The sequence below is a fragment of the Sceloporus occidentalis genome, unplaced genomic scaffold (assembly GCF_023333645.1).
Source record: "Sceloporus occidentalis isolate IW3139 unplaced genomic scaffold, rSceOcc1.0.p SCAF_2, whole genome shotgun sequence".
Lineage (NCBI taxonomy): Eukaryota > Metazoa > Chordata > Lepidosauria > Squamata > Phrynosomatidae > Sceloporus > Sceloporus occidentalis.
The window spans coordinates 187,040,421-187,058,910 of NW_028316982.1; the positions used below are offsets into that span (position 1 = coordinate 187,040,421).

The 18,490-nt window shown below is 40.3% G+C and overlaps 1 protein-coding gene across 7 annotated transcripts in view; it reads left to right on the forward strand.

The window, feature by feature from the left end:
- The window catches only part of LOC149319471 (DNA polymerase alpha catalytic subunit-like), a 331,773-nt gene that overhangs the window by 43,897 nt on the left and 269,386 nt on the right, over nt 1–18,490 (forward strand). For all 7 annotated transcript variants that reach the window (XR_016280201.1, XR_016280203.1, XR_016280202.1 and 4 more), the window contains exons 19-23: nt 976–1,092; nt 12,440–12,615; nt 13,781–13,910; nt 14,562–14,681; nt 15,747–15,846. Coding sequence is in view for 4 of the 7 variants with exons in the window: in XM_089511788.1 (XP_089367914.1) it covers nt 976–1,092; nt 12,440–12,615; nt 13,781–13,910; nt 14,562–14,681; nt 15,747–15,846 (643 nt within the window). In the remaining 3 variants the exon portion in view is untranslated. The remainder of the gene's footprint in view (nt 1–975; nt 1,093–12,439; nt 12,616–13,780; nt 13,911–14,561; nt 14,682–15,746; nt 15,847–18,490) is intronic.

Consider the following 18,490-nt stretch of genomic DNA (forward strand, 5'->3'; position numbering starts at 1 on the left):
GGTGTCGGCCTTCCACATCAACCAGGATATTGTGTTGTCTACTTTGGCCCTGAACCCCACCACTGATGCTGAGCACCAGCTCCACACTCTGGATATTCGGAGGGTGCTAGCCTTTTACCTGGACAGGACTTCGAGTTCAAGGCACCCCGAGAGACTTTTTGTGTGCTGCTCAGATTCCAAGAAGGGAGTACCTGTGACTGCTCAGAGATTTTCCAGATGGGTGGCTGGTACCTCCATTTGTGTTATGAACTCTCAGGTAGAACTCTCCTTGCTCGGGTTCAGGCCCACTCAACTCGGGCGGTAGTGACATCCTCTGCTTTTCTGACTGGGGTGCCTTTGGAGGATGTCTTTAAAGCTGCTGTCTGGTCCCAGCCATTGACTTGGATCAAACATTATAGGCAGAACACCAGGGCCAGAAAGGATGCAGCTTTTGGAAGGGCAGTGTTGCTTTCAGGTTTACCTTGAAATGTATTTAACTGTGTTACAAGTTCTGTATGTGTGTGTCATTTAAACAGCATACCTCCAAAGTGACCTGATACAGTTTTATTTTGGCCTGTTTGTTCAGGCCCTAAGTTTTGCCCAGTGATTCCAGAAGTTTCCAAGCTTTACTGCGCAGGTGCAGATATAACCCATTTCTGTGAATTTGCAGATGACCACTCGAAGAAATACAGTTACAGGTAAGCAACCTGTCCATCTTTCATTTCCTAGCAGATTTAGAATTGGGAAGAGAAATTTTCTAGTATTTCTTTTATTGCTTTATCCAGTTTTCTGGACAGTTAAAAATAGGTGTTAAAAGAGAAAATTACACATACTTGGGTTAATATGTTTCACACTCCAGCAGACACTAATTATGTAATACATTCCTCATGACACAAGATTTCAGATAGTATAGGATCATACCATCTCTGTTCTGTTAAGCTAAATGCATAGAAGAGACATTCTCTGTACTTATTCATTTCTATTTCTCTTTTTAAGGGACACAATATTTATGGCTTTGATCTGGAACTACTTCTCCAGAGAATTAACTTCTGCAAAGTTCCACATTGGTCCAAGATAGGTCGACTGAGGCGATCAAACATGCCAAAACTTGGGGTAAAATGTTGCTTAAGTCTTATTGATTTGTGGTTAAATATAAGTTATCTTAGTTCCTGTATTTTGAATTCTTCCTTCATTTGTTTTGATTAGTCCTGTTCCATGGCTTACATACCAATTTTGGATTTCGGTAATGTTGAGTGTCTTATTTCAACAATGAGACAAAGCCAAGCAAATTTAGTTTACTTGTCTCAACTAGATGGATATATTGACAGATTAATGACTAATAGAGGTGCTTTTTTGTGTATTCAGATGTGGGGGAAATGTATGTTGGCTTAATTGGCAGATCATTCCCTAGATAATAGTTATGTTTTCCAGTTCTGCTAAATGGGTAAGCTTGCTACATCTGGCATAGTTTTTCTCGTTTACTCTGTGAATGGACTTAGTCTGTGGTAACACTTCTTCCTTTTTCAGATTGCTACAAAATACTTAGGCTTCTTTATCTTATTGCCTCTTTTTTATTATTATCAAGTTCTTGGCTTCGTCCAGATACTGATTTTATCACAGTGGTACACTTGCGAAAACCATAGAATTGCAGCAATAATACTATCATGCAATGAATGAACACACAGTTTACTGTGCTGTATGTACATTCTGATACATATGCACGAACATGCACATATATAATATTTAGCATTCATGTAATGTAACAGTTGTCATGGGGTTGGCTTGTTCTGAATCTTCAGAAAAGTTTTAAGGAGGTATTGCAGAGCACATGACTGTCAATCCACTGAATTGCTGTACCAGTCTTGGAAATTTGTAGTTTAAGATTGTTTAGAAAAATCACAGCTGTATGTTGGTCACAACAGATGTAATACAGATTAAAGCTATAAGATTTTTGAGTGTGTCTTTATAACAAACTGCAGTACTGTAGTGACTGTTCTTTCTTGTATTGACCTGTGACATGCTATTGCAGATGTAGGCTACTTAGAGCCCTCATGATAGTTTTGACTACTGATCTTAGGCTATTGGTCATGCCATTATAGAGTTATGGGAATTGTAATCTAAACCAACTGGAAGGCACCACATTGAGCACAAGGGCAAAGGCATGTCCTATTTGGGAAAGAGGAAGGGTTCTGTACTTGTTACATGTGAGGGGGTCTTTTCAGGGCCATTTTGGGGAAGTTTAAGAGAGACGTCTGGACAATTGTGATACATAGAATGATAAACATGGATGGTAATCGAGTTGTTGCCGTATCCTGTGTTATCTTTGCCAGGTTTGGCGCTCTCTAGATGGACCCTATGGGGCACCGTCATCACGTGTGAGGAGCACTTTCAGACGCCCCTCGCACGTGACGAGGGCATCAAAATGGCAGTGCCCTGTGCATACGGGCACCGCCATCTTGACATGATGGATGCCTAGCGTCTGCACATCTTGGCGCCCTTGTGACGCTGCAAGGGCACCATTGGCGCCTTGCAGCATCACAACTGTACCAGAAAAAGAAGCCGCTTTTTGCGGCTTCTTTTTGCTGCGTGAGGGAGCTGTACGGTTTGTCTGCTGCGGCTCCCTCGTGCAGCAAACTAGGGCGGCGGGAGACAGCTCTTTTGAGTGGTCTGTATCCCGCCTTTGTTTTCTTTCTGGAGACTCTGCTGTGATATACTTCCAGCAAGTGCAAGTGAGTTGCCTTTTGGGAGGAAAAGGTGCAGCACCTCTGTAGCTATATCTTGATTTCTTATGGAAAGTGACATTTTTGGAATGATAAGAAATGGGTAATGCCTGTAGATATGACATTAGTTCTTAAGCACAGAAGGAAGATCCTTAGAAGAATGTGACACATAGAAGCAGAACTATCAAGAACCATGCTTGGAGCTAAACAATCAATTCCAAGTGCTCCCCTTAATTAAATAAATAATTAAGGCACAAGAACAAGACCCTCACATTTCTGGAGGCATGGAGGTGACCTTGAAGGGGTCTATGGATGGAAGAGCTATAGCAATTCCCAGAAGAATCATAGAACCATAGAGTTGGAAGAGACCACAAGGGCCATCCAGTCCAACCCCCATGCCATGCAGGAAATCCAAATCAAAGCATCCCCGACAGCCTCTGTTTAAAGACCTCCAAGGAAGGAGATTCCACTCCACTCCGAGGGAGTGTGTTTCACTGTCAGACAGCCCTTACTGTCAGGAAGTTCTTCCTAATGTTGAGGTGGAATCTCTTTTGCTGTAGCTTGCATCCATTGTTCTGGGTCCTAGTCTCTGGAGCAGCAGAAAACAAGCTTGCTCCCTCCTCAATATGACATCCCTTCAAATGTTTAAACAGGGCTATCATATCACCTCTTAACCTTCTCTTCTCTAGGCTAAACACCCCCAGCTCCCTAAGTCGTTCCTCATAGGGCATGGCTTCCAGACCCTTCACCATTTTAGTCGCTGTCCTTTGGACATGCTCCAGTTTCTCCACATCCTTTTTAAATTGTGGTACCCAGAACTGGACACAATATTCCAGGTGGGGCCTGACCAAAGCATAATATAGTGGCACTAGTACTTCCCTTCATCTAGACACTATACTTTTATTGATGCAGCCTAAAATTGCATTGACCCTTTTAGCTGCTGCATCGCAGTGTTGATTCATGTTCAACTTGTGGTCTACTTGGACTCCTAGATCCCTTTCACATGTAGTTTCATTCAGCCAAGTGTTGCCCATCTTATATCTGTGCATTTCATTTTTCCGTCCTCTAAGTGTAGTACCTTACATTTCTCCATGTTGAATTTCATTTTGTTAGCTTTGGCCCAGCTTTCTAGTCTATTCCGGTCATTTTCAATCTTGATCCTGTCCTCTGGGGTATTAGCTACTCCCCCTAGTTTGGTGTCATCTGCAAATTTGACAAGTATGCCCCCAATTTTGTCCTCCAAAGCATTGATAAAGATGTTGAATAGCACTGGCCCCAGGACACAGCCCTGTGGGACCCCACTGGCCACTTCTCTCCAGGATGAAAAAGAGCCATTGTTGAGCACCCTTTGGCTTTGGTCAGTCAGTCAATTACAAATCCATGTAACAGTTGCCTTGTCTAGCCCACATTTTACAAGCTTGTTTGCAAGAATGTCATGGGGAACTTTGTCAAAGATGTTACTGAAATCAAGATATACTATATCCACAGCATTCCCTTCATCCAACAAGCTGGTAATTTTATCAGAAAAAGAGGTCAGGTTTGTCTGGCATGACTTCTTTCTCAGAAACCCATGTTGACTTTTTGTGATTATGGCATTGCTTTCTAGATGTTCACAGACTCTCTTTTTAATGATCTGCTCTAGAATCTTTCCTGGTATAGATGTCAGACTAACTGGATGATAATTGTTGGGATCCTCTTTTTTTCCCTTTTTGAAGATGGGGACAACGTTTGCCCTCCTCCAGTCTGCTGGGACTTCTCCTGTTCTCCAGGAGTTCTCAGAGATTATTGTCAATGGCTCTGATATTACATTTGCCAGCTCTTTTAATACCCTTGGATGTAGTTCATCTGGTCCTGGAGACTTAAATTCATTTAGATTAACAAGCTATTCCTCTCCTATCTCTTTACTTATTCTGTGCTGAAATTCCCCTATTCTGTCTTCTGCTCCATTATCCTCAGGTTGAGCACTCTTTTCCTTTTCTGAGAACACTGAGGCAAAGAAGGTGTTGAGTAATTCTGCCTTTTCCCTGTCTTCTGTTAGCGTTTTGCCAGTGGCCCTACCGTTTCCTCCTTCTTCTTTTTGCTGCGGACATATCCAAAAAAGCCCTTTTTATTGTTCTTAACCTCTCTAGCAAGCCTGAGTTCATTCTACGCTTTAGCTTTTCTGACTTTACACCTACATGTGCTTGCTTATTTGTTTGAATTCCTCTTCGGTGTTTTCCCCATTTTTCCATTTCATATACACGTTCTGTTTAAAAGTTAGCTCAGTTGAAAGTTCCTTAGTTCCTTAGAGGGGTATAACCTTTTCCTGCATCCTGGTTTCTTGAGACACCTCCCATTTTTCTTCCTCATTGGAACTGTTTGAAATTGTGCCTTCAGTATCTCCCTTTTGAGTAAGTCCCATCCGTCTTGAACCCTCTTATCTTTTAGTATTCCTGACCATGGGATCACCCCCAGTATTTCTCTAAGTTTACTAAAATCTGCTCTCCTAAAATCTAGAAGGCATGTCTGACTATGCCTGGCTTCTCCTTTGCATTGTATAACAAACTCCGGGAGAACATGGTCACTTCCACCTAAGGATCCCACCCCTTGCACTCCATTAACTAGGTCATCCCTGTTGGTTAGGATCAGATCCAAAATAGCTGCCCCCCTCGTTGCCTCTTCCACCTTTTGGACAATGAAACAGTCTCCAACGCAAGTGAAGAATTTGCTAGACCTTGAGGATTTGGCTGAGTTTGAATTCCAGCAAATATCAGGATAGTTGAAGTCACCCACCACTACTACATCTCTCCTTTCTGAGTGTGTGGTCATCTGTTCTAGATAGGCATCATCTAATTCCTCCTTCTGACTTGGGGGTCTGTAGTAGACTCCCACAATAACATCCTTGTTGTTTCCCGGCCCTTTAATTTTTATCCAGATGCTCTCCACCTGGCTTCCAGGGTCGATGTCCTGGATCTCTTCACTGGTGTAAATGTCCCTGACATATAAGGCTATTCCTCCTCCTTTCCTGTTTGGCCTATTTCTCTTGAAAAGGTTATACCCCTCTATTCCTACATTCCAGTCATGAGACTCATCCCACCAGGTTTCAGTGATGACTATTATATCATATTTGCTTTGTTGTACTAGGAGTTCAAGTTCAGCTTGCTTATTTCCCATACTTTGTGCATTAGTGTAGAGACATGTTAGACCATTGGTCCCCTTTACTTGCTTCCCGTGCAAACATTTTTTTCTGGGACTCTAGTTATGTACAGCGCTCCTGACTACTAGCAAGTTCAGAGGCAAGTCTATGATGCACATCCTCTGAGCAAAGTTCCCACAAGCCCCTTAAGGAAAAAAGGGAAAGGAAAATGTGGATAATTAAAGGAGAATCCCTCCAACAATGTTCTCAGGTCAGCTTTTCCTCTGTTCTCCCAAACCTCCTTGACTATACAAGAAAAACTAAAAATCCGCATGCCATTAGGCGGGCACCTCTCCCAGCCTACTTTGCAATTAGGCTTCTAGCTCCTCCCACAGCAGCAGCCCAAGTTTAAAAGTTTAGATCTCACCAAGCACAAGGACAAAGAAGACCAGCCTTTTCTCCTTGGAGAAATTAACTAGAATTTCTCTCCCAGCCTCCTTTGCAATTAGGCTTTTAGGTCCTCCCACAGCAGAGCCCAAGTTTAAAAGTTTAGATCTCACCAAGCACAAGGACAAAGAAGACCAGCCTTTCCTTCTTGGAGAAAGAAGAGACATGGTGGTTGTAGGTGATGCCCCATAGTGAGCAACAAAAGCAATGGTGTGTGGGCCTGATGTCTGGGGCAGTGTGCTTGTCTCCTGGAGTGAAGATCCATGATATAACACAGAGACTGACAAGTCTCATCAAGCTCATCAACCATTACCCCTTCCTTTAGATCCATGTTGGAACTAGTGAAATAGCAAGATACAGCTTTCAGAAAACAAGCCTTACTCTTATTCCAAAAGGAAAACTGCTGTAATTGGTGAAAATGGAATAAATAATGCAGTTAGGGGACTATAGCCCAAAATAACTGAAGTGGTAAAGAAATACTTAGCTATTCTAAGTAAATGCAAGTCTCCAGATCTGGATGAGCTGTATCCTATAATACTAAAGGCACTTGCAGGTGTAATCTCAGAGGCATTGTCAGTCATCTTTGAGAATTCTTGGAAAACTTGGAGAAGTCCCAGCAGATTGGAGGAGGGCAAATGTTGTCTTGGAAAAAAAGGGGAAATGGAGGACCTGAGCAATTACCAACTGGACAGCTTGACATTGACATAGGGAAAGATTCCAGAACAGGCCATTAAACAGTCAGACTTAGAAGACCACAAGCTAAACATGAGTCAGCAATGTGATGCAATAGCCAAAAAAGCCAATGCAGTTCTGGGTTGCATCAACAGGAGTATAATGTCCAGATCAAGGAAAGTAGTAGTCCCACTCTATTCTGTTTTGGCTAGACCTCATGTGGTGTACTATGTCCAGTTCTGGGTATCACAATTCAAGAAGGATTTTGACAAACTGGAATGTGGCTGGGGAACAGTGACCAAGGCGCAAAACAGACAGGCAATAAGAGCCAGTTTGGGGGTGGTGTGGGACCGTGGTAACTGCACACTCAGACTCCACCCCAATCCATCCTCATGCCGCCCGCCTAACCAGACGGCTGGCGGCATAGGAACGCTGTGGTGCCTGGGAAAGGGCCACCTTTTTGTGGCAGCCGCCACCCCGATGGCTTTTGTAGAGAGGCGGGATATAAATAAATGTTGTTGTTGTTGTTATTATTATTATTATTTATTTATTTAAAGGGCGGCCCTTTCTCTGGTGCAAAAAGGAGCGGCTTTCTGCTGCTCCTTTTTGCTGCAGGAAAAGGCCAGATTGGGTTGCCACGGCCCCGATCCGGCACACAAAGGGGGCAGTGTCACACCGCCTCTTTAAGGTAATCTGCTTTTGGCCCAAGTTAATCCAAGGTTTGGGGACTAAGCCTTATGAGGAACCACTTAGGAAGCTGGGTATGTTTAGCTTGGAGAAGACAGGACTGAGAATGGACAGGATAGCAATCTTTAAATATCTGAAAGGATGTCATGAAATAATAATAATAATAATAATAATAATAATAATAATATTTATTTTTAGTCCTCCTCTCCCTGCAGATTGAGGCAGGTTACAGTAAAAAAAAGTAAAATACATAATGCAGTAAATCATAAAATATCACAATCCCCCCAAACCACTGCCAACATAAAATATAACTTTTAGTTACAATTAAAAAACAAAAAACATAGTTACAATAAAAACAATAAAAAACATTCAGGTTAAAATTAGTTAAAACATTTAAAAGATAGGCAGACAATAAAAATAGGTCTGGGCAGACAGGGTGGTCTTATTGTTTTGGGAGGTCTGTCAGTCAGGGAAGGCTTGCTGGAAGAGATCCCTCTTGACTGCCTTCTTGAAGGTGTCAAGGGTGGTAATCTGACGGATCTCCTTTGGCAAGTCATTCCACAGTTTTGGAGCAGCTGATGAAAAGGTCCTCTGGGAAACAGTATACCATTTGGCCTTTTTTGGCTGTAGCAAGCAGATTCTTCCCAGAGGACTTGAGAGTGTGGGGTGGATTGTATGGAATAATAATAATAATAATAATAATAATAATAATAATAATAATAATAATACTGTTTATTTATAGCCTGCTTTTCCAAAGGAGATCAAAGCGGGTTACAACAAGGATATAAAACATTATATAATTTGGACAACAGTATATAAACATCATAAAAACATTCCAAAAAAACACAATAAAACCACAGAGAATAAAAACCATAGCCAAAAGACAGAACTAGCTGGAAAGCAGCGTATATGATGGGGAACAGATGTCAAGACACATGGGGGAAAGCCTGTTGGAAGAGATAGGTCTTAAGTTTCTTCCTAAACAGGTCAAGGAAGGTAACAGAGCGGAGCTTGTCGGGAAGAGAGTTCCAAATCTGCGGGGCTGAGACAGAAAATGCCCTTCGTGAGGATGAGGTATATCTCGTTTTAGGAAACCTTAATAATTGCTTCCTGACCGTCCTGAGAGTGCGGGGCGGATTATATGGAGAGATGGAAGGAAGTGCTCCCGCAAGTAAGCTGGACCCAAGCCATGTAGGGCTTTAAAGGTAATAACCAACACCTTGTACCATGCCTGGAAGCTGATTGGCAGCCAGTGAAGGGATTTGAAAATAGGTGTTATGTGGTCCGACCTGGATTTATCAGCTGGCTGCCATATTTTGCACCAGCTGAAGCTTCCAAACTTGGCACAAGGGTAGCCCCATGTAGAGTGCATTGCAGACATCGAGACGAGGTAACAGTGCATGTACCACCATTTCTAGGTCCCCTGGCTCCAGGTAGGGTCGCAGCTGGTGTATCAGCTGAAACTGATAACATGTGCTCCTGGCTGTCGCATTTATCTGTGAAAATAGCTGGAGTGACGAGTCCAGGAGCACTCCCAAACTGCAAACACAGTCCTTTAGGGGAAGTGTGGCTCCATCCAGGACCGGTTGACATAAACCCAGATTTGGGTTCCCTACCAGGATTCAGCTTGAGATGGTTTTCCCTCATCCAGTCCATTACCGACCTAAGACAGTCATTCAGAAGAGAGATGCCTTCCTTAGTCACTGAAGCAGTCCAAGACATAGAGAAGCATATCTGGGTGTCATCTGCGTACTGATAACACCCCTCACATGTCTCCAGATGATCTTGCCCAGCGGTTTCATGTAAATGTTAAATAGCATGGGAGACAGGATGGTGCCCTGAGGGATGCCAGATTTTAGCTCTCTCTTAGAAGAGCAACTGTCTCCCAGCATCAGCATCTGGAATATGTCCGAGAGGTAGGAACGGAACCACTGAAGAACGCTGCCTCTGATTCCCAATTCTCTCAGGCATTCCAGAAGGATACTGTGAAGACACACCCAACTAAAGGTGGTGGCATGTTTGGGTGTGCAACGCTGGTATCCTGGTGAAATCAAACTCTTCTACCCAAAAACACTCTGATGCTGAATGTAAAGTTCAAAAAGGGGGAAATTTAATTTGAAAACAAAAATAAAGAGTTTTCTCCTCCCCAGCTCTAGATAACTTGAAATAAAAGATACTTTACAATTTGGGTTTCAGCAATCTTCAGGATGTCATCTCTCTGGGTATTATCTCCTCACTCAATGGAGCTGGTGCAGGGTCTTTCAGCTCCTGATCTCTTTGTCTTCTTTGCTGTTGGTAACTAATTTGGCTAACTAGTTCCTGGTAACTGATCCAGCTAACATGTAAGAAATGCCCTTTCTGGCTGTCTGGGCCTGTTTGCCACCAAAAGACAGCTCTCTGCCTGCTCACAGCAAAGACTGCTCCAAACTAAAAGCCCTCTAGCTAAAGCAGAGCATGCTGGGAAAAGGCAAACCAAACCTGGAAAAAATGCAGGGGATCCTACAGCTCCTCCCACAACTAATACAATGAATTTTCCTACACTAAAATATTCTATGGCCTGAACCAACACAAAAGAAAATGCAGGGGGAGATTTAAACAGTCCTGGCAGGACATCACAGATACCATGGTCGATGGTATTGAAAGCCGCTGAGAGGTCCAAGAGCACCAACAGGGTCACACTTCCCCTGTTGATGCCCAGATGGAGATCATTGACTAAGGCAGTCTCAACTCCGTATCCTGTCCTAAAGCCAGTCTGAAATGTAGACGATGGAGTGGCCTTGTTTTCTGCTGCTCCAGAGACTAGGGTAAGAAAGCCAATGGATTCAAATTACCAAGAAAAGAGATTCCACCTCAACATTAGTAAGAACTTCTTTACTGTAAGAGCTCGATAGTGGAACAGATTGCTTTGAAAGGTGGTGGACTTTCTGTCTTTGGAGGTCTTTATGTAGAAGTTGGATGGGCATCTTTTAGAAGTGCTGTAATTATGTGCTCCTGCATGGAAGGGGGTTGGACTAGATGGCCTTTGTGGTTCCCCCAACTCTAAGATTCTGTTATTCTAAGAATACCCCTTGTTATTAGCTAAAAGAGTAATGCTGACTTGTTACCTTTGTATTGCTTTGCAGTGTTTTTTGTGCTATTAGCTGTTAATTTGTTTGCATTCTGTCCACCTTGTATGAGTCTCCTAATAGAAAATGTTCCATTGGGAATAAGATTTATAATTGGTAAAAAGCTGTATTTTTTGCAAATTACATCTTATTGCAGATTAAATTACATGCTATTCACTAGAAGAAGATTCATAGACTGGTGAATTTGTTAGCTGTAGTGCCATCAGTGAAACTATTAAGTTACTAGTGTTTGTGAGTAATAATGCATCAATTCCTTTACAACCCTATAAGGGAGTTCATATTTATACATGAGAGAGGAACAACCTCTACTTCAAGTCTACATTGGGTCAGTTAGCCTTGAACAGAAACATGGTATGGATGAATCTCTTAAGATGTCTTTCTTTTTCATGACAATTTAGGTTTGTAGTGGATTTGCTGAAAAGAATGTGATGGGTCACTAGACAGAGTTGATGTCCCCAACAGCCAATTCTGGTTCAAGGTGGCTTTAAAGGAAGGGCTGCTGTGGGAGAAGTGACTATAAAAAGGGGAAGGGCAAGACAGATTCAGGAGAGAGTATTACTAGATCACCACACTACACTCTTATAGCTCTACTACTGCACTTTAACTGCTCTGGCTGCCTCTTGTTGCAGTTTAAGGAGGGGCATTTAAAATTCTCAGCCAGAGAGTTCTTAGGCCTCACTGAACTACAAGCCTCAGAATGCAACAGGAACAGAGTAGTTAAAGTGAGATAGCAGCACTATAAGAGTGTAGTGGGTTAATGTGGACTGTTTAAGAATCAGTTCAGATCAGTTTCATTCTGGAAATTGTAAGCTGGAATTCAGGCCAGGGTACCTTAGTGGAATTCATAGTTCTGTTAAAGGGGACGAAGTTTGATAGCATACGAGAAGAAGTTTAAAAGAAGCAAGAAACACTTTAGACTTGAAAGAGTTCAGTTAAACTACAATATATGGCAGAAATGGACAGATTAACGAACTTGATAAATGGAAAGCCAGAAGGGAAGACTGAGAAGGAATGGGAAAAAATCAGTAAAGACTGTAAAAATAAATGGAAATAGCAGAAAGCAGTGAAACTAACAGGTTTCACAGAAATTAATGAAACACTAAGAATGCTGAAATTAACTAGAGATATAACAATAATCAGAAGAAATTTAACTTACAAAAAGCTATCTCACACAGACAAATGTTAACACAGGAAGTTTAGAGCGAGAAATGAAGAAAATAGAAAATGTTTGCAGTAGAAATGTATTTGTCTTTAATGTGCATAATGTAAATAGCTGAAAAGTGTGTGTGTGTGTGTGTGTATATACATACATATACATAGGAGAAAAGAACTTTTATTTATGTATATGTAATGTAATGTCAATTAATACAAAGTGTAAAAAAAAGTTAAGTGCGGGAACTGCATAGGAAATAACACATGCTTGTAAAAAAAGTTAATACTTATTTTGTTTCCAGAAGAGTTTATAACAATAACTTCACAGACAACATGCTACCAAAGATAAAACACATATAAGAAGATGACACTGGGGACCTTAATGCTAGTTCATTTAAAGGAAAGTGTATCAAGAGTAGAAGTAGGGCAAGTGTCAAGGACCAAGGGGTCTTCGGATGTTTATGACATGAAAAGACAGCCTCAAAGCACTGGCAGAAAGACTGCCTTGGTCACAGGTGTCTTTCTTTTTCATGACAATTTAGGGTCGCAGTGGATTTGCTGAAAAGAATGCAACTTGTGGTAGAATGATCTGTGATGTAGAAATTTCAGCGAAGGAACTGATCCGTTGTAAAAGTTACCATTTGACTGAACTTGTCAATCAGATTCTGAAAGTGGAAAGAGTGACAATTCCACCTGAAGAGATACGAAATATGTACAGGTATGTGGCTGCAATACTTTCATTATGAATTTGCAAAACTATTAGCAGTAACTAAAACAAATGTCAAAGCCAATAGCAGGGACTAACATAAATCCATTCATGGCAGGGAAAGGCAGCCTGCTGCCCTCTAGATGTTTTCATCTGAAACTCCTCTCTTGCCTGACTGGCTGGGATTGTCCAGAGTTGTAATCCATAACATCTGGAAGGTACCAGGGTACTTATCTGTGACTTAGAGACTCAGGAAGAATGAAAAAATAAACGGCTGTCTGCTAGGAGAGAATATTTACAGATATTTAAACAAGCAATGGTTTTCTAATGCAGGATCATGCTAGATTGACCTGGTTTTCTCACTCCCTTTTAAAAATAAAAATATATTTTCTGGGCAAAGGCATTGAAGACCTGACTTTTGGTTGGATATTTGAAAGTCATGATTCACTTCTGTGTAGAACATAAATGGCAACAAGATAGCTATCAGCATACCAACAGTGTGATGAATAAAGCATTAACTGAAGGAAAGAATATAGATGATTTGGCATTTTTTTTGGGGGGGGGGGAGGAGGTAGAAGTCCAGCTTACAAGTGAAGTAGAAGGAATGACTGACATTGCATGAGGATCTATTTTGATTTGCCTCTTATTAAACAAGAATATTAATTTTTGTTGGTGTTTTTGGATGATGAGGTTGTATGTATTCCTAAAGATAACCTCATGATTTATGATGCTTTCAAAGGAATGTAAAAGAACTGTGTATGGTTGGTCAGATATTCTGACAAACAGGAATGATAACAGAATAAAAGTCAGTAAATGAAATTATTCATTTAGTGTCAGCAATTAGAATTGATGGTCTGTCCTGCCTGTACCAAATCAGCCAGTCAATTGCCAAAACGCATGCTGAAAAATATAAGATCTTTGTCTGCTAGTGGAAAGAAATAAAACAGCAGCATAGTCTCTGTTGAGAACGCCCTATGCAAAACAAGGACAGTTTGCATTTGTTCAGAGATATGGGCTTATTTCTTCAAATTAAAAAAAATGTATTCACACTTAAACCTACATTTTAACTTACTTCATGGGTATTTGTGAGTGAGCTTTGACTTTATATACATAGTAGTAGCAGCAACTTAAATGCATGTAGCATTTATTTATTAAAACTGTTTCTGTTTTTTCATAGTGATTCCAATCAACTACTTTACATGATGGAGAACACCTGGCTTGATGCCAAATACATTTTACAGATAATGTGTGAGCTAAATGTTCTTCCACTAGCCCTACAGATTACAAATATTGCTGGCAATGTTATGGTAAACTTTAATTTATTTCATCAGCAAATTCTGTGTCAATTGTTATATTGAATTTGGATGTGCAATTTTATTTATAAGAACTAGTTACTTTTTGAATAAAATACATGGGAATGAAATGCCTGTTAAAATAGTTTGGTGAAGATACAGGTTGGGTCTCCCTTATCAGAAATGCTTGGGACCAGAAATGCTTTGGATTTTGTTGGATTTTGGAATATTTGCAAATACATAATGAGGTATCTTGGAGATTGAACAAGTCTAAACATGAAATTCATTTATGTTCATTATACATCTTATAAATATAATTTGCACGTAATTTTATACATAATATTTTAAATACTTTTGTGTATGAAACAAACTTTGTTTACACTGACCCATCAGAAAGCAAAGCTGTCACTATCTCATCCACCCATGTGGATTTTGGAGTATTTTGGATTTTGGAATTTCAGATAGAGGATAGTCAACCTGTAGTGTGTTTCTTTGACACTGTGCATGCAGTCAGATGAAGATGGTGTGCTGTCATGTAACACATGGAGCAAAAATAAAATATACCTAAAGCTTTGCAAAACATTTGGGGGAAAACACATAGAATAATATCATAACTGGCATTTTGACTTCCATTTCAAGCTGTTCATATGGCTCTTCTTCCTGCAGTCAAGAACACTGATGGGTGGGCGAGCTGAGCGCAATGAATACTTGCTCCTTCATGCATTTTATGAAAAGAATTTCATTGTTCCTGATAAACAACTGTTTAAAAAGACTCAGCAGAAACAGGTGAGTCTCCCTGTGTGTCCATCTTTACATGTTAAGTTTTATACATAGTGAATGAGTTTAGAGTTATAAACACAAGGTGTAATGATCCCTTGGATTTACATGCTCCCCTGTACTCAGTAGTTACTTGGCTCCCCAGATTACCTGCTCAGGGTTGGAAATCACTCCAGAACAGGATCACATATGGCACAGGAGGCTGCAGAATAAAAGGCTCAATTAACATTGCAAACTTCATGAGTGGAAATACCCAGTATGCTATTGCCAGCAATAAAAAGACCAATGGTAGGCTGAATGCCTTTCCTACTCCCTTCAGATGCTTATGCATTCCTTCACACTGCTCCAAAGTATTGGGAACTCCCCAGGGCAGATCAGGCTGGTGGTATTTAGATGACTACTTTGGGAAGAGGGGAAGTCCCATTGTTTGAGTAAGGGTGGATCTAGTCCTCTGGGTTTATGTCCAAGTATGCCTGTATAGGATTACAGTGCATGTTTTATACTTTATGAACTAAAGCTCATGAGTGACTATTTTATTTTAAATTATTCTGGGCAATGTGCTTACCTCTAAGCTTGAGTTAATTTTTATTTTTATCTCATTGACTGACCTAAATACCCTGAAGGCTCCAGATCATGCCTGATATTGGAAGTGGACTAGGGTTGGTCCTGCTTAGTACTCAGATGGGAGACTGCCAATAAACACCAGGTGCTGTAGGTTGTATTTCAGAGGCAGGAACTGACAAAACCACCTCTGTATATCTCTTGCCTAAAAAAACCCCTATGAAATTCATGGGATCTCCATAAATTGACAGGCAATTTGAAAATACATACACATGCATTCAGTGATCCCTCTGATTTCATTGTACAGGGCTCCTTTATCTATGTAATAATAATAATAATAATAATGATAATAATACAGTAATGGTAAATATATATATATATATATATATATATATCTCCGTTTAATCCCTTTTTCTTTTGTGTGTAGCAATCACATTCACCAACTTTCAATTTCCCCTTTAATTTTTTTTATTCTAATTAGAATTTTGTTTTTGTCCTGGTTTTTTAATACAGGTAGAAGAAGATGAAGATTTTGAAGGTGATCAGAATAAACCAAAGATAAGGCGAAAAAAGGCAGCATATTCTGGAGGTTTAGTTTTGGATCCAAAAGTTGGTAAGATCTGACAGCTTTTACTGTTTGCAGTAGTATTAGATGTTGTAATGGATAGGAAAGGTTAGTGAGTCAAACTAAATTATATGCATTCAATAGATTTCATAAAGTGCTTATTCCTTTCTTTAATGAATCACAAATACTATTATTGTGGGAGTCTTATGGGAGTAGTGAAGCAATGCTGCACATTGTAAAAATGCCATTGTTTCCAATTTTAGCGCACAGGAAGAAACATTAGCTTTAATTGAGGAATGCTATATGTTCAGTTGAATGTGGAGGAGGAAAATTGTTTTTATTCCTAATTGAGCTGTTGTGTACAAGTAAATTGTTTTCTCCTTATATCGCTAGAGCATATGGAATGAGAAATTTTGTGTACAGATTTGTAGATAAATGTCAAATATGTAAAGTGTATATAATAGACAAATAATTGGTGCCTTCAGTTGAGCCATCTTGATGTACATAGATGACAACTACTACTGTAATAGAAAACATTGAAAGGATAACATTTATGTGAGGCAGGTGCATTCCATTATTATGAAGATCGTCTTTTCTTTATTGCATATAAGCCAATTTCAGGCTGTGCAGTATAGCTAGAACTGAAGTAAAATGTACAATCATAATGAACTTGTACCCATGAGAGATGTGGATTTTGGGGGACTGGAGAGGCAGACATAATTTGTGATTCTTCTCCCCTCATTCCTGGAAATTTCCTGTTTTGCATTTCATCTACCCAGAATTGCATAGAAGAGGAGATCATACATGTGCATTGGTCATATTCATTTGTGACATTATAATTATCACAGAGTCTAGAGAAGTGTCTAGTGCTGGTTTGATCACATTTCTTGGAATCAATTTTTAGTTGTTGCAGCTGATAACAACAAAGCCTATCTTGCTGTATGTTAGAGCGACCCTTGCCTCTCTTGGCTGATAAATTTTAGTAGAGTCATTTTGATCTGATTTCAGGACAGGGTAGGGGACTGTAACACCCTTAGTTGATCTGATTTCCAGTGTTCTCCAAGTAAAAGTAATTGGGGAGTGCCTCCCTAATAGTTTTCTTGGGTTTATTAACTGCTTTTGATACAGTTGATCATGATATCAGTGGAGAGAGCACAGGCACATTAGAACATTTGCAACAGCCAATGAAAACAAAGCCAAGAAAAAGTGGGAGCTGCTCCAAGGAGTGAGTATAAATAGAGGGACAAAGCAGTGTTTGGAGAGTTTTATTTTAAGAGAGTTTTATTTTACCCTGAGGGGTTTAGCATCCAAGGAGGCTGAGGGAGACTGCTATGAGGTACAGTTAGAAGGGAGTTTATGTACCCAAGATAAGGACAGATGTTGATTGTACCCTAAAGGGTTAAGAGCCACTGAGGCTAGGATAGGTCGCTGTGAGGAGCAGTTGGAAAGGGATTTTAGGTACTTGAGATAGGGACGAGGAGAGTTCTTAAAGTGTTGTTGTAATAGCCTGTGGGAGATATATCGTATATACTCAACTATAAGTTGACCTCATGTATAAGTTGAGGGCAGGTTTTGGGGGCAAAATTATGATTCTTGATGTGACCCTTGGATAGGTCTTGGGTAAAATTTAGGGATATGTAACAAAGGATCTAGATGATGAAGCAAAGGAAAATAATGTCAAAGAACCTACAAAATTATGGCAGGCATAACTGTTTTGGGTAAAGACTGGATGGAAGAGTAGAGGGAGGTCAGTGCTTCCACGAAAGATTGCAATCTTGCCTTTCACCAGGGGATAGTTCCCTATTTAATAAGAGTTAAAGTATAGTGTTTACATTGACCCATGGATAAGTCGACCTAGGTTTTGGGGGTCAATATTTTGACTAAAATTTCTAGACTTATACATCAGTACAGTAATGCTTGATAACTAATGAAATCACAGATAACCAGAAGGGTTAAAAGATACAGAAGATTGATAAAGGTTCTGTGAGAACTTAGATGGCAAAGGAATAGTTATAAGGCTATAAAGAAACGATTAAAAAGGTAAGTAAAATAAACTTTTAAAACTATATTACTACTGAAGTATTTATACAATGTATCCATCTTGAATGTCATCCATAGAGAAAGATATATTCAACTTCATTTGTAAATAAAGTCCTTTTATTTGTTCAACAAGCAGTTGTCTGAAGTGCTTAAAGAAACATTTTAAAAATGCTACCAAGAGAGAAAAGTCTTTTAGTTTTGGGACACATCAGATAGTGGGTGTGTGGTTGTCAAAGAGTAATTGATGCCAAGCTAGTGGGAGAATTTGAAGAGTTAGAGGGCTGGCATCGGAAGAGAGTTCTAGTGTAGGTGGCACTAGAGATCAGAACTGTGTTCGAGGGCTGCATCACAAATTAGGTGGTAAACTGGTGGGATAGTTGCCATCCTGTAACATATTGGTGGCAGAAGTGGGATCAAAAAGACCCATTGAGCTGCCATCTGAGAAAGGTAGTTGGGTGGGTGACTCACTGTCACAATATCCTACTGGACCCACTCTATCAAATGGGAGAAGAAGGCTCTACATTACCGTGGTTCCACTGCTTTCTACAGGGTTAGTTTCAGAGAACTGTATTGGGGGATTCCTGTTCAGTCCCATGGCTGTTAAGCTGTGGGGTGTTACAGGGTTCTGTTTTGTTTCCAGTGTTCTTCAATT